The sequence below is a fragment of the Pteropus medius genome, unplaced genomic scaffold (assembly GCF_902729225.1).
Source record: "Pteropus medius unplaced genomic scaffold, Ma_sr-lr_union100, whole genome shotgun sequence".
NCBI lineage: Eukaryota > Metazoa > Chordata > Mammalia > Chiroptera > Pteropodidae > Pteropus > Pteropus medius.
Window position 1 is genome coordinate 913,047 of NW_024350923.1, and position 15,236 is coordinate 928,282.

Genomic DNA, 15,236 nt, shown 5'->3' on the forward strand with positions numbered 1-15,236 from the left:
CACCCGCACCCCCCACCTTGAGTGTGTAGTCCTCTGCGCTTAGCTTGTAGCCTTTGCCCCCCAGCTTCAGAGTGACCTCGGGCAGGCTGGACACCTTCTCGCAGGGGATCATGTACTGGAAGAGGGAGGAGAGAGCAGTGTGTGGATTGGGGGAAGCAGCCCGGCCACCCTGGGCGCCCCCACCGCCCGCCCAGCCGCTCACCTCGCCCTGGATCAGCGGCACTGCCCCGATGGCCTTCTGCAGGGCACGCACCTCCTCCACGGGGCCCACCACTAGGGACGTGCCCGTGTCCACGATGGCCTCGCAGCCAGCCTTGCACAGGGTCAGGCTGTTCCCCACGTCCACCCTGCAGGACAGGTGGCTGAGTCCCCCCCAGGCCACCTGGTACCCCCCACGGCAGGCTGCGTCCCACCCAAGGTCAGCACCAGGAGCCGAGAGCAGGCTCGCAGCCGCATGGGACGGACAGGGCACGGGGTCCAGGCCGCCCCAACCCCGCCGCCCGGCCGGTACTCACTGCTCCATGTGCACCTGCCAGTACGCCTTGCGGGTGACGTTGAGGTAGCTCAGGGGGCCCGTGTAGTACTTGGAGTCGGTCCCACCCAGCATCAGCTCGCCCCCCGGCTGCGCGTTGGGGTCCCTGGAAGCAGATGGAGGCGGGGAGTCGAGGCCTGGCCAGCAGCGCAGGACGAGGGGGGGCGGTGCTGGCTGCGGCCGGGAGGTCAGAGGGAAGGGCGGGCAGGGCGACCTCGAGGGCCTTCCCGGGGCTGCAAGGACGCAGTGTCCAGAAGGAACAGAGCTTCCTTCTCCGATCCCGCACCCTGGGGACTGCGGGCACTCCCGTCCCCAGTCCCCACAGGGTGAGACCCTGCTCCAGCCTCAGGGCTCCTGGGCTGCCAGCGGGGAGGGTCAGGCCTCAGGCCAGCGGGCAGGTGAGAAGGGAACGCTAGGAGCCCAAGGAGGGGGACGCTGTCTGCCTGGAAGAAAAACCAAGGAGGGCCTCCAGGAGGCGGTGCCGGGCAACCCGTGAGCCGAGCCGCCTCGTTCCGCCCCAGGACCTTTGCACGCACTGCTTCCATGCCCAAATGCTCCCACGCTCGCTCCCGCCTCAGACCTCAGCTTTCCGTTCACGGCCGGAGCGGGCGGGCCCCTCCTCTCACCGGGACTTACGTCCCGAGGTCCTGGGACATCGTTCTCTGGGCCTGTCCCCGAGCTCGGAAGCACCGGGCAAACCCTGTCCCCCCGCCACCAAGGCCTCCGCGTCCCAGCAGAAACCAGACACGCCTCCAGCACCCTGCTCGCCCCGACCCAGCCGTCCCTGTGAGCCACACCCCTCACGCCCTCCCCCGAACTCTACCTCCGCCTGGGCCCACGGCCGGAGTCACAGCGCTGGGCTGTCCGCCCCCGAGCCCAAGCCTGGCCGACCTCCTGGGTGCCCCTCCGCCAGGGCCGAGGGCTCCCAGGGCAGCGGCCCCACCCAGGTCCCCCGTGCCCCAGCATCGGCAGACCGCCGACCGAGTACGAGACAGAGGGCAGCACCCATGTAGAGGCCGAACGCAGTCAGACCCCGAGCGCCAGGTGGGCCTTCGAGGTGGTGGGCCCTAGAGCAGGGCGCAGGGACCAGCAGGCTGCCCCTGCCCACGCCCACACCCCAGCTCCGTCACTGCCTGAGAAGAGCACACCGAGGCTGGACGCGTGAGACCCTTTCCAGGGCCGCTGGCCACGGGTCACCTGCCACGTGATGCTGGGTGGGACCCCTCTGCCTGGCACTGCCAGGAGGCTGCTCTGGCGTAGGGACCGCCCCACGGTCTCCCCGAGCAGTGCTGCCTCGTGCCTACCCTCCCCCGTCACCACCGGATCTCCAGACCCAACCGGCTACCTCCCCTGGACCCCTGCCTCCAGGGCGCCTGTCACAGACCAGGGCTCACGGCCTCGTCCCCTCGGGGCTGACAACCACGCGGGGTCCGCATCTGTCCGTCACCAGCTCTGGCTCTTGCAGGAGCGAGGCCCACCCACCAAGACCCCAGACCTCCTGTGGGGAAACCCCCGGCAAGTCATGGCTCTCTCTAGGGGCTGCTGGCTGCTTTGTGTGAGGTCAGAGGTCAGGGGCTGTGGCCCAGTGCCCGGAGGGTCGACACGGGGTGCGGCAGCACGCCCCGCTCCCCCACCCCACCCCCGCACCGCAGCTCAGCCGGGCTGAGGGGGATGGTGGGCGCCGCCCACCTGTTCAGGTAGAAGGAGAAGATGTTCTTGTCCACCAGCTTCTGCTGCATCAGGTTGTCGAAGACGGGCAGCACGTTGTTGACCGAGATGCGGGGGTAGGCCATGCCCAGGATGCCGTCGAACTTGGCCGCAATGAAGGTGATGCCTGGCTGCTTGGTGGCCTCCCCGAAGACCTGCCTCTCCACCTTGACGCTGCCCGGCGGCGACGGGGCCGAATTACAGGGCACCTGCGGGCCACGCGGGTCAGTGGGCCACGGGGACCGCCGAGCCCCGCCTGAGCCCCGGACCCGCACATGGGGGCCACAGCTACGACACTCCGCTGTCCCCGGCCATCGCCTTGCTCATGGGATTTAAGATGGGCAAGGGCAGGAGGGAAGGGCTGGCGACACCGGACCAGGGGTGGCCGGGGCGGCTGGGCACAGGGCTGCGAGGTCTGGACTGTCAGACCGGACCGGAGCAGAGGGAGGCCCCTCGCTCACGCCCGGCCCTCCCCGGCCCTCCCCAGCAAGGCCAGCTCGGCCCTTGGGCTCAGGTCCTGGACCCTGGGACCCCGTGACCCAAGCCCCACGCAGACTCGAGGCCACACTGCCCCTCCCCCGCGGACTGCAGAGCGAGAACAGGATGTGGGGAGGAACGGCTGTGGGGCCGACACAGGGAGAGACACCCGGGGAGGGAAGCGTGTTGGCCAACTTCCTGCCTCAGGCCCTCGCAGCACCCCCAGGGCGCCGGGCAGGCCGAGGAGGGTCGCGGATGTGGGCGGCCTGGGAGGGTGGCCCGTGAGGAGAGAGCCCCAGGAGAGAGGCTGGGACACCGGTCACTTTCCCTGGGACATCTCTCTGGGTCCTCAAGCCAGCAGCACAGGTGTAAGCCACCAGAGGGGACGACTTGAGCCCACCCGACAGGGACCCGTGGGCAGGATGCTGGCCCTGAAGGAGGCGCTGCTGCCTTCCTGCCCCACTCAGGGCCAGGAGGGGACCATGTTTGCCCCTCACCACCCAGAATGCCAGAGGCGGCACCACGCCCAGCGCTTAACCGGAGGGGATCAGAGCCCCCAGGGACCTGTGGACTGCTCCTGGGGAGGGACATCCTGCACTCGACCCCAGAGACCCTCTACTGCGGGCACGGCCCTGGAGGGACCCCCACCCACCTCCACCCTCCCCGAGTCCCCCAGCTGCAGGCGTCTGGTGCAGGCCTGGTCCCGAGCACCCAGCTGGCACCTCAAACCTGATGCGTCACAGTGAAACCAGGTCCTCTGCCCCAGAAGGCAGTCGTGCTGAGCACCCACCAGGCCCCGGTCCCAGATCTGCCCTGTGTGCCCGGGCCTCGGGGACCACGGGGGCTGAAGCCCTCGTCACGTTGGCAGCTCCCACCCCGCCTCCCTCCAACCTTCCTGGCCACCAGGCCTGCGCCCGGGCCTTCCACGCTGCTTGTCACCACTGAGCCCAGGCTCTGCCTCGCCCTAGGCCTCTGATTAAGCCATCTGTGCCCCCTGCCCTCCACCCTCTGCCCGCTGACCTCTGCCGGCCACCAGGCTCGAGCCCCTCCAGGGAGCTAGCCCAGAGCCCTGCCCCTGGGGTGGGGTCTCGGCCTGTCACCCACTGCCCGGGACGGACTCACCGACACGGTGTCCTGGCTCAGGTACCCGGAGAGGCTGCCCGAGCCGTAGTGGATGTCGAAGGCCGTGCCGTTCCTCACGTACGTGCTGGACTTGCCGCTGTTGTACTTGCGGTGGATCCCTGTGGCACGGGGGGCCGTCAGCCTGCCGCCCCTGACCTCCGGCCCCGGCCCCCAGCCGCCCTCCCAGGGCTGGGGTTTGCTGGTGGTGACCCTGGGCCTGGGACAGTGGGCCAACACCCCAGACGTGGTCTCAACCCATTCGTGCCTTGCCCCGGCCCAGAGAGAACGAGGCTGGCAGGAACAGGGTCGCCGGGAAGCTGGGCGTCTGGTGTGGCCAGCGGGCGGGAGCGAGCCGCGGAGGAGGGTCAGTGAAGGTCGGGGCTGCCCTCGTCCCCGCTGCCAGCCCACAGGGAGGCAGTTCCCCGGGGGAGTGTGCGTGTGGGGCGGACGGGGCTGGGTGCCCCTTGCCCCCCGACCGCCCTGCCTGCTCCCAGGCCCACGGAGAGGGCGGCTGGGCCGAGACGTGCAGGCGCGACTTACAGCAGGCGATGTCCAGCAGCTTGCAGTGGATGGAGGGGACCCACAGGTTGGAGGAGCCGGTGTCGAAGACGACCGTGAAGCACTGTGGCGGTGTCCCGATGCCGATCTCCCCGTAGTACTGGGCCTGAGGGGGCGCCGTCCATCAGGGCGGGGGCGGGGGGCACCCGCGGTCCAGACCGCCGCTCCCCGGACCCCCGGGCACAGCCCCACCATCTGCCCAGGTGAGAGCAGGGAAGACCCTCCTTTGAAGGAGGAAACCAGTGGTCCCGGCGGAGTCAGCACAGGCTCGGCCCGCCACCCAGCCTCGGGCGGCAAGGGCTTCACCGAGGCCAGGGCAGAGTCGGGGCCTGACTCTTCGGCCTCAGCCCCGACCTTGCCCCTGCCCTGCGGGCCAAGCCCGAAGGCTCCTAGGCAGTGGGGTCCGGGCGGCCAAGGGGAGGAGGTGCACCCTGCAGGCTGAGAGTACCTCGTCACCCAGCCACCCCACCTTGACTGCTCTGGGCCTCAGGTCCCCGTCTGCTCACACCGGGGCCAGGGCAGCCTGGGGGTGCTCAAGCGAGCAGGAGCAGCACGTGTATCCCTCCGAGCCTCAACGGGAAGCCCTGTCCTTGGCCTCTTGTAGATCAGCGGGTACGGACATTCTTGAACTTGGGGCCACTTGGGCCCTGCCTGTCTGGATGACCCCTTCCCCTGGGAGGGAGACTGGAATGCCGGTCGCCACGTGGTTCTGGCACCAATCCCCCCGGGACATCTCTCCCCAGCTACCCGGCTCCAGGGAGCACCACGGCTGCGGACACAGGACCCAGCGAAAGTGTCCAGGGAGGGTGTGGGGGACAGTGACTCAGCGAACCTCCCAGTGTGTGGGCACTTGGAAAAACCAGGAACTGGTCACTTGTCCCCGGGCATGTGGCCACCCTCCACCAGCCTGGTCACACGCCTGTGAGGTGCCAGTTTCCTGGCACGGCTGGGGCTCCAGCCAAGCAGGATAGAGGACATAGCCGCCTGTCCTAACTTCAGGAAGAACAATGGCAAATGGACTGCCCAAAACTCAGGGCACACAGGGAAGATGCCTCCAAGCCCGGAGCAGGCTGGCCCCGCCCCAGCATGCTGTGTGGCTTCTGGAACGGTCCAGGTCTGAGCCTAATTCCCACATAAGGAGCAGCAGCGGCTGGATCCCGGGCTGCCCCAGGCCTCTGACACAGCTCCAGGCAGTTAGTCCTGCCCTGGCAGGCAGGCCCTGATACCCAATCTCTGGGACCCCTGTGCCCCACCCTGCAGCCTCCCGGGGCAGGCCCACATCTGATGCTGGCTCCTCCACGCCCCGCTGGTGGCCCTGAGCCCAGCTCTCTCATCTGTAGAGGGTGACGCTGTCCCCACTCCCCACAGGGTAGACTTGAGGACGAGCGCCTGCCCAGCTCTGAGCCGAGGGTCAGTGGCACTCAGGCGAGAAGTTGCGGAGGTGCCCAGGCCACCCCAACTGGTCCCCCAAGCCGGGCAGAAGCCCGGGACTGTGCAAACTGCACAGGAAGTGAACACCCTCATGGGGTAGGGGGCGTGGCCCGGGAAGCTCCGCCCCCACAGGCAGTTCGTCCAACAGGCCACTCTGAGCAGCTTTTCCCGAAGGCCAGCTGTGACAGACCACAGCAAGGACTCAGTGCAGTCCAGGTCCCAGGCCCAGGCCCCACCCGAACTCACGTCCATGTAATTCTTGAGCATCTCAGGGATGGGCCCCCCGCTCACAGCGGGCGCCCCCTGGGCGTATTTCGAAATGGGCCCTTTGGCGATGAGGTCTTCCACGGGGCCCCCCATCTCCGACATGGTCCGGCGGATGGACGTAAACTTGTGCAGAGGGATTCTGTAAGAGGGGATCGGGCCTCCTCAGGGAGGGCTCGCTTCCCGCTTCCCCCTCCCCCTCCTCAGCCACCAGGGGCTCTGAAAGCCCCCTCGTCCCGTGTCCACTCTGGTCTCTTCTGTGGCAGTGGCTGGTGGGGTCCGTTAGGTGTGGGCAGTCGCCTGCCACCCCTGCAGGAAGTCCTCTGAGCCATCCCATTCGCCTGGCCCCCCAGCCCATCTGCTCCACTCAGACCTCGTGCCAGCACAGTCCCCGCCTCTGCTCCCCGGGGCGGCCACCTCCTGCCATCAGATGGGACCTCGAAGCCACCTCCTGCCGAGAAGCCCTCAACTGCCTGCCCTCGGTCACCCTTCATGTCACCCAGTTTCCTCCCATCATCCTCACCCCGAAATGACCTGGGTCATTTACTGCTGATCTATCTGTCACTGTCCTCACTGGGACACGGAACGCGGGAGGGCGATGACTGCACCTGGAGAGCCAGGGGTCGGCTTCCAGCCAGCCTTCTGCCACCCAGGCCCCACGGCGCCCCACCGCGAGCACCCTGCACGGGGGCCCCCGCCTCCCAGTGCACACGTGCAGCCGGGGCCTTGGTGGTCTGCCCGCAGCAGGGCACACGAGGCTGAGGTTCTGGATCTCTGGTGCCTGGGGCTCCACCATCGAGGGCGGTGTGAGGGGTCCACCGTACCCTAGGTCCCCAGCTCCCCTGGGTCTGAGCTGCTTCCTGCTCCATGGTCCAGGAAAGCACACCTGAGCTAAGTGAACCACTTGGACGAAATGTCTTCCCAGCCCAGGGATCTGGGAGTTCAAGGTCATGGCTGGCTACTCCTGACACGCCCAGGGTGTGTTCCAAGAAGATTGGATTCTTGCCTAAGAGCTGGTAGGCTGGGAAAGCCAGAGATTCTGGCCTGGGGGAGGGACATGCTCCTCAAGTAACCAAGGAAACAGTGGTCATCAGTCCCATAGGACCTGGGCTGGTGTGAGGGGCTTTGGCTCAGCTGTCCTGCCCAAGGAGCCCCCCCCACGTACCCCCCCCACTGCTCTCCATGGGGGGTTGTGGGTGGGGCTGGGCAGACTCAGACCTGCAGCTGCTCCCCCACAAGTGCCCCAGCTGGGACTCCTCCTCCCAAGTCACAGCCCACAGAGAAGCCCACGCAGGACAGCCCTTTGGCAAGGCCCAGCCCCACTCAGCCCGGGCCATGTCCCCAGCCCGCTCCCCAGCCTGAGGGCCTCACCCACCTGCCCACAGGCAAAAGGCTCACAGCAGAGGTGGGAGGATGCCTGAGCAGACCTAAGACAAAGGCCCCTGGGGAAGCGGGGGCAGGGTCGGCCCAGAGCGCCCTCCCCCGTGGTGGGAGTACAAGCGGCCTTGCAAGAGTGGGACCATGGGGGCCAAGGGGACCCTCTTCATCCTGGCTGGCAGGGCGTGGCACAGCCCTGGTTCGGGCCTGGCAGTCGGTGGCCTCACCTGGCACAGAAGTGCAGGTCCTCAGGCATGAGGGGGACACGGTCCTCATCGGGGCAGAGCCCCAGGCCATCTCTGAGTTAACTCCCTGGCGACTCCGGGGCATTTGGGCCTCCCAGGGTGGCTCTGGGGGTCTCCCAACCCACGGCCCCGTGGTAAGATCCTAGGGGTCAACACCTGGGTCTCTCCACTTTCACACGCGGGCCCTCAGAACAAGCACCCCAATCCACCTGTCCTGGGGAGGCTGGGTTAGCTCGCAGTCACAGCCCCGCTCCCTGTGTTCCCACAAGAAGGGAGGGAGGGGAGTCGCTCGGCTGGCGGGGGCCAGAGCGAACCCTGCATCTGTGAGCTCCCTCGCCCCGCCGGCGGCTGGGCTCTGCAGGAGGCCGCGCGGGGCACCGCGGAGGAGGGGGCACCTCGGGGCCGGGGCGGGGGGCGCTCGGGGGTCATCAGGGCTCACGCGGCACGCGGATCCCACGGGGGGTGCGGAGCGAACGGAGGGGAACGGCGGGGTGCACGGAGGTCACTGGGGGCGTGCGGCCCCGGAGCACCGGCGCCCCGGAGCCGCGGGCCTCACCTGACCAGCGCGGCGGCCGGCGCGGCCAGGAGGCCGAGGGCGAGCAGCAGCAGCAGGCTGGGGGGCTGCATGGCGGCGGCCGGGCTGGAGCTGGGAGGCCGGAGGTCGCGCGCTTTAGCCGGGATGACGGCGCAGTGGGGACGAGTCAGCTGACGGGCTTGTTTGCACCGGGGCGGGTCACGTGGGCCGCGGCCGGTGCGCGCGGGGCGGGGCCGGAGGCGGGGGGCGGGGCCGGGGCGGGGCGACCCCGGGCCGGCTGCAGACGCGCCCCGCTCGGGCCCGCGCACGGCGCTCGGGGGCGCGCTCTCCGCCTTGCCCTGGCGGGCGCACGCCCCCGACCCCGACCCCGAAAAAGCCTCGCTTTCCGCACCACCCCGCAGCGCCTGGCCTGGCCCTGCCGTGTCAGCCCTGAGCCCGCCTGGTTCTTGGACCCCAAACCCGCTCGCCTATAAGGCGCACGGTCCCCTCCAGATCCCAACTCAAAAGATGCTGTGCAGTGGGATCATATAAGGAACCCCATCTCCCATCTTCGGGGGGTGGTGAGTCCTTCGTTTCCACTAGTTTATAGCCTCGCTGAGGCCACCGTGACCGCTGCCCTCCAGGACCTCAGCCTTCACTCCTTCCTGCCCTAGCTGGTGTCAGGAGCCAAGTTCAGCTGTCTGAGGAGACAGCCAACTGCATTCCCTGTCCGCAGTCCCAGCCCGGAGGGGCAGGGGTTGACACGAAGGGGGAGGGCAGTTTGGACAGGCCGCTTTTCGGAAGGCCCCGTCAAGAGGGAAACTAAGTGCAGGGATGTGCTAGGAAGTGACCGCAGTCACAGAGGCACTCACGAGGCTGGCAGTGTGGACGGTCGGGGGTCAGAGGCAGCCGGCGTGTCTGGCCGGAGCTGGCGGGAGTGTGCCAGCGCCCGTGCGAGCCAAGGCAGAGACCCCTGGGCTTTCCCCTGAGGACGGCAGCTGAGCAGGGGCCTCTGGTGGCCCAGAGGGTGGAGAGGCCCCATCCGCCGGCAGAGACCACCGGTCAGTCCGTTCAGCAGGGAGCAGAGACCTCTGCATTGTTCCCACCACTTCTCGGTACCCAGAGCGTCTCCTGGCACGCGGTGGGTGTGGCACAGTCGTGCGGGAGGGACGAAGGGCTGCTTGGGGGGTCTCAGAGGGACTACTCGCAAGCTCAGGGGCCCCTCCCCGATGGGCAGCTCTATCAGACGTGACTGCAGAGTCCAGGACCTGCCGCCCAGCGCCCGACAAGCCCGTGTTTCCATCACAAGCAGCCTCTGTGGCCTGGGGCCTGTGCTCTCCAAGAAACACTGTGGCATTGGTCAGGCACCTCGGGGTCTCTGCTCTTTCACAGGCCAGAGACACCCACTACAGGTCAGTAAGCCCATCGGGGAGCCCTGCGTGGTTGGCGTGAGGTCCCGGAGGGCTCTGTCCCCAGTGCCCTGCCACGTATGGGGCAGGGCCAGGAAGAGGGGCCCGGGACAAAGGCAATGGGCGCAGCACAGACCTTCAGGCCCTGGATGTGCCCGGCTGACGGCTGGCCGAGCAGCCCAAAGCCAGGCCTGCTGGGCAGGTGGCACTCTGGGCAGGGCATGCTGCGGTCTCTAGCTCCAGGGGCTGTGGACCAGGGGCCAGGGACTCCCGGAGGGGGAGCCGAGGTCCAGGCAAGACGGGGCTGCTGGCGAGTCGGGGCAAGAGGGGTGGAAGCCGCCATCCTTGACCTCCATTCAGACGCCTGGTGGGTCAGTCCCTCTGGGACCCTGGGCATCTGCTCGTCTTCCCACAGGTAACTGTCGAGCACCCCCACATGCCCGGGGCACTGAGAAATCCCAGGAGCAACCCAGGAACCCCTCCTTCGTGGAATTCGCACTCTAGGCTGGGCGTCGGTCATCACACAGGCAGCTGACACAGGACGTTGCAAGGAGACAAATGCTTGGGGGACACGGGGTGACAGGAAGGAGGTGTCGCAATGGGAGAAGCCTCATGTGACCAGACTCTACGGAGGTCAGTGAACGCAGCCTGCCCCGAGTTCAGGGGGGACAGTCAGCTGAGCAGAGCGCAGGCGAGGGGGTGGGGACGGACGAGGTCAGAGGTCAGGGGGCCCTGTCAGCATCACTGTGGCTGCCGTGCTGAGTGGGGGCCTGGCTGGGAGGCCGTGCGGCCTGGACGGGCTGGGTGGAGAAGATGGCAAGAAGCCATCAGCTTCGGGACCCACTTTTGAGGCAGGGTCAGTAGAATTTCCGGGTGGATGGGACAAATGGTGTGCAATGGAGGGGTTGGTACCGACCGGGGGTCTGTCCAATAGAGCCGCAAGGTGGCATGCTCTTGGCTGGACGGCACCAGATGCAGGAGGAGGGGCCTGGGGAGAAGGCCCGGAGCTCAGTTTTGGATGTGTCCCGCTGAGCCAATGCCCAGGGGACGCACAGTGGCTGCTGAGTGGGAGCCGTCCTTGGCATTAGGAGTCGAGAGGACAGATCCCAGCTGAGGGAGGGACGAGGGTGATGGTCGATCAACGGTATTTAAGTGATGAGGTTGGACACGGTCAGGGGACAGAGACCAGAAGAGGCCCTGGGAGCGTCTGCACTTTAGGCGGCTCCAGGATCGAGGGAGGACCAGCTACGGAGATGGAGCAGGAGGCGCTGGGGCAGGCGAGGCCAGGGACGAGCGCCTGGAGGCCGAGCGGACAGCAGCCGGGGCAGGGCGTGGCCTCGGGGCCGCGGGGAGGGTTCCCACGCGGACCTCCGGAGGTAGCAGCTCCACTGCACGGAGGACAGCTGCAGTGACCGGGCAGGGGCGGCGTTCAGAGCACGGCTCCCGACCGCATCCCGTGGTCCAGGCCGTGGTGTCGGTGCAGGGTAGGCAAGCGGACGGCGGAGCAGGGGAGCCTGCGGTGGGCACGCCGTGCGGAGGGCCGGCCTTCGGCCACCGGAGCCCCTGGGGGCAGCGTCTCGATCTGATCTGTCGTCACACCATGTGCGGCGCTCCGTCCCCGGTGGATTCGAGCGACAGGGACTCCTTTAGGGGAAGAAAAGGCCAAGGAGACCATGACCTTGGAACCAACAGAAATTTGTTGTTTAAACAGGAAACACACCCAAAACACCAAACCTGTTAAAAGAAAAAAAAAGGCTGACAAGCACCGTGAAAAGAATGAAGACAGCCACAGACCGCGAGACACACGCCTGGTAAAGGATCTGCACGGAAAATACGCAAAGAACCCTTCAAACTCGGCAGTGAGAAAATGACTCACCCGGTTTAAAAACCGGGCAACGATCTGAACAGATAAGTCACCGTCACCCTCACCCGGAGACCTGCAGAGGGAAAACATGCAAATGAAAAGACACTGATGTCGTCAGGGGGCGCGCGTTAAAACGAGCTGCCCCGCCGCCCGCCGGCCGGACACAGCCCAGAGCGGCAGCCCCGGGCGCTGGCGGGACGAGGACCAGCAGGAATGTCACTCGCCCCGGTGGGAACGCAAAACGGTGCAGACGGTCGGGAAGACAGTTTGGTGGTTTCTCGCAGAACTGAACACACTCCTGCCACGCGATCCAGCAATCACGCTCCTTGGTATTTACCCAAAGGGGCTGAAACCTGATGTCCACACAAAAACCTGCACACGCGTTACAGCAGCTTTGCTCGTAATTGCCCCAACTGGGAAGTCGCTAGATGTCCTTCGGCAGGCGATGGATGAACAAACCGTGGTCCTTCCAGACGAGGGTACCATTCGGTCAAAGAGAAATGAGCCCTCAGGCCACGAAGAGACATGGAGGAACCTTAAGTGCATGTGACTAAGTGAGAGAAGCCATCTGGGAAGGCTACAGACCACACGATCCCAAGTATGTGACGTACTGGAAGAGGCAGAACTATGGGGTCAGCAATGACCAGTGGCCATCTGGGGTGGTGGGGGGGAGGGAAGGGTGAACAGGTGGAGCACGGGATTCTCTGGGCAGCGGAGCTGCTCCAGGTGACGCTGAGATGCTGGGAACAGGCTGTCATAGATTCCTCAAAACCCACAGAAGGCACGACACAGGGAGCGGACCTTCCTTCACGTAAACTCTGCACTTGGATCAGTGATAAAACACGGGCTTGGCAACCGCCACGAACGTGCACAACAGCACGGCGAAAATGGGCGACGCTGTGGGGGGCGGGGCGGGCTTCAGGGAGCCCGGCCCCGTCTGCCGACCTTCCCGCCTGTGCAGAACTGTTCTAAAAAATAAAGCCTATCGCTAGGAAAAAAACGACAACAGAAAAGCACGGCCTGCCAATCTCAGCTCGGGGGAAGGCGATACACTGGGCTGGACGCTGTTCGCGCCGGCTCCTCGAGATGCGGGAGAGTGGACCGCGGGCTACGGAGAGCGGGCTGTGTTTCTGGGACACGTCCGACCAGCGACTGGCATCTGAGATACAGAAAGAACCGCAAATCAATAGGGAGGCGGCCGGCCCGGCTGGAAGAGTTTTAAACAAGGGCAGGTGGCTTGACAGGTGCTTCGCACGCGGGCGAGGCAGTGCAGGTGTGTGACGTGCGTGCTGGGCGTGCGGTCTGCTTGTCCCTCAGGCCACGGAGCCTCCTGTTGTGTGACTCTGCCATGAGGGGCTCTCATCTTCACTTGCTGGGACCCGGGCCATGTGCCACACGCCGACGGGACACGGGGCACCCCGAGGCTGGATGGGGCGCGGGGCACCCCGAGGCTGGATGGGGCGCGGGGCACCCCGAGGCTGGTGGGATGCTGCAGCTGGCAGGATGGCGACTTGGCGACCCCGTGTAGCCCTGTCCTCAGAAGCCCGTCCCGAGCCGTCCTCCACCAGGGACGCCTCTCCTAGGCGCGTGTCCGATGGTCGCCTCGTGGGGTACGGGAATGTACACACAGCATCTTGGCAGGGCCCCAAACAATGGCAAGCACCCCAGAGCCTGCAGGAGCTTTGTCCCTAACACGAGACGAGATTGACCACGTGTGGCAGGTTCACACGGCGGCTCCAGGGCCTCGAGAGGAAGCAGACCACCCACGCACAGCATGAGAACCCTGCAGACCGGCCGGGCAGCGGCCAGGCCGTGGAGCTTCCGTCCTGCCCACCCCACCCCCTCGGTGGCAGGAGCCGGGCCCTAACGAGCAGGTGGTCTCTTCCCTGCTCTGGCCTCCCCGCCCCCTACCAGGCTCTCACCTGGAGGCTGCAAGGGCCCCCAGCAACCCTGGGAGAAACGGGGGAGGGGAGGGTCCCTGCCACTCCCTTCTGTGGACCTGCGGTGGCCTGGTGGCCCCAGAGACAGGGAGGGTCTGCGGGTGCTGGTGCCACCCGGAGCAGACCTGGGCAGAGGTGGAGGGCCGCTCAGGGTCAGGGCAGGAAGTGGCTTGTCAGCCTGTCCCCCTGGGAGGTGGGCGAGGAGCAGCCGAGATGCTGAGTCATGCCTGCTGGGATGTCCTCGCTGCCTTACCCTCTTCTTGGGGCTGAGTCACCCCACTTTCAGACCCTCAGGAGGAAGTGGGGTGCAGCTCCCTGGGGCCCAGCTGCTGGCTCAGGCTATTAGCTCCTCAAGGGCTGCAAGGAGGCCTCGTGAGGGAATTAGCTGTGGCTCAGCTGACCCTGGACAGGAGCCCGAGTGCGGGGTGGGGCCGGCGAGGGCAGGGAACGGGGTGCCAGGCTCAGCTGCTCCAGATTTACTCCTGGCCCCGGGCATGGGGCTCCGGCCTGCCCTGCAGGACCTGGCTTGGTTAAAGGTCCCTGTGCCTTTCTGCTCTCCCCACCAGAGCCAGCCAGCACCCCAAGTTCCCTCCCCCTGACCCAGGATGGGCCCTCAGGGCCCCCCACCTTGGCCATGCCCCGTGCATGGCATGGCACGGAGAAGCAGCTCCCAGGCCCACAGTGACCAGACGCCTGGCCCGGGCGCCCTCCCCCAGCGGGCCTTTGCTACACCCCTGCACCCCGGCGCCTAGTGTGAGGCCTGGGTCTGGACCCGCAGGGGCCTGACGTGCAGGCGGTGTCTTGGGGACATCTGGCTGAGTCCAGGTGCTGCAGAGGGTGTTTGCCTCCTTCAGTCTGGTGGGCGGATTGGCCGACCTTTCGTTATTCACACCCGCATCACACGCACGTGCGCGCGTGCACACACACGCACACACATACGCACACGCAGACGTGGTGAGTTCTGCTGGGCTGCTCAGGGTCCTGGTTCTGAGATGCAGATGAGCCCAGAGGCTCTGAGAACAGAGCGGCATCTCGGGGCCTCAGCCCAGGTGCTGACGAGGAGGAGACCGGGGTCCCAGGGGCTCACGAGCCCCCTGGAGCAGGCCGTCCAGTGCCAAGGGCTGAGCCCTGAGCCATGGCCTTCCTCCGTCATAGGGAGGTGGGGCAGGGGGCCGGCAGCCACGTGGGGGCCTTGGGGGACCGCATGCTGACGTGCTGTGCCCTGCGCTTGGCAAACCTGTGGGCCACGGAGGGGGGACGCCGGCACCTCGAGGCCGAGTGGGGACATGGGGAGGCCTGCCTCACGCAGGACACTGCGGGGAGAGATCGCGTGACAGCTGTGGCCGGTCGTGCTGCCCGGACACGTGGTCAAACGTTCCGGACGTTTCTGTGCGGGTGATCTTCGGGTGTACCTGACGCCCCAATCGGCAGACTCGGAGGAAGGCAGGTTGCCCTCCGCCGTGTGGTGGGCCTCGCCCTATCAGCTGATGGCCTGAAGAGAGGGAGACTGGGTCCCCGAGGTGGGAGGCGGTCGGCCTGCAGACAGCTCTCCGTGCAGCCCCGCACGTCCCCAGGTCTGCAGCCTGCGGTCCCCCGCGGAGTTTGGACCTGCAGCCCCCACGGTCACGTGAGCCACCTCCCTCAACTGCACCTCGCCCTCTCTCTGCAGATAGTCGGGCCTCTAGCTGTGTTTCTCAGAGCCCGCATGAGGCCGGCAGGCTCCTCACAGGCCCTGGAGAGGACGCCCCCGAGGGGTCGTGAGGGGGCGGTGGCGGTGGCCAGGTGGCCGGTGGCGG

General features: G+C 66.9%; 1 protein-coding gene and 1 long non-coding RNA gene across 2 annotated transcripts in view; both read right to left on the bottom strand.

Moving 5' to 3' along the window:
* CTSD (cathepsin D) overlaps nt 1–8,428 on the bottom strand; it is a 12,788-nt gene extending 4,360 nt beyond the window's left edge. The window contains exons 1-8 of the mRNA XM_039840383.1: nt 8,270–8,428; nt 6,074–6,233; nt 4,379–4,502; nt 3,839–3,957; nt 2,222–2,448; nt 516–638; nt 203–347; nt 4–115 (exon numbers count right to left, since the gene is read on the bottom strand). Coding sequence (XP_039696317.1) covers nt 4–115; nt 203–347; nt 516–638; nt 2,222–2,448; nt 3,839–3,957; nt 4,379–4,502; nt 6,074–6,233; nt 8,270–8,340 — 1,081 coding nt within the window. The 5' untranslated portion in view covers nt 8,341–8,428. The remainder of the gene's footprint in view (nt 1–3; nt 116–202; nt 348–515; nt 639–2,221; nt 2,449–3,838; nt 3,958–4,378; nt 4,503–6,073; nt 6,234–8,269) is intronic.
* Nucleotides 8,429–11,317: 2,889 nt separating this feature from the next.
* LOC120584617 (uncharacterized) lies at nt 11,318–13,490 on the bottom strand. The gene is made up of 3 exons (XR_005648087.1): nt 13,423–13,490; nt 11,513–11,573; nt 11,318–11,370 (listed from the first exon to the last, which is right to left on the bottom strand). It is a non-coding gene; the product is annotated as an uncharacterized LOC120584617 (long non-coding RNA).
* Between the last annotated feature and the right edge of the window lie 1,746 nt (nt 13,491–15,236).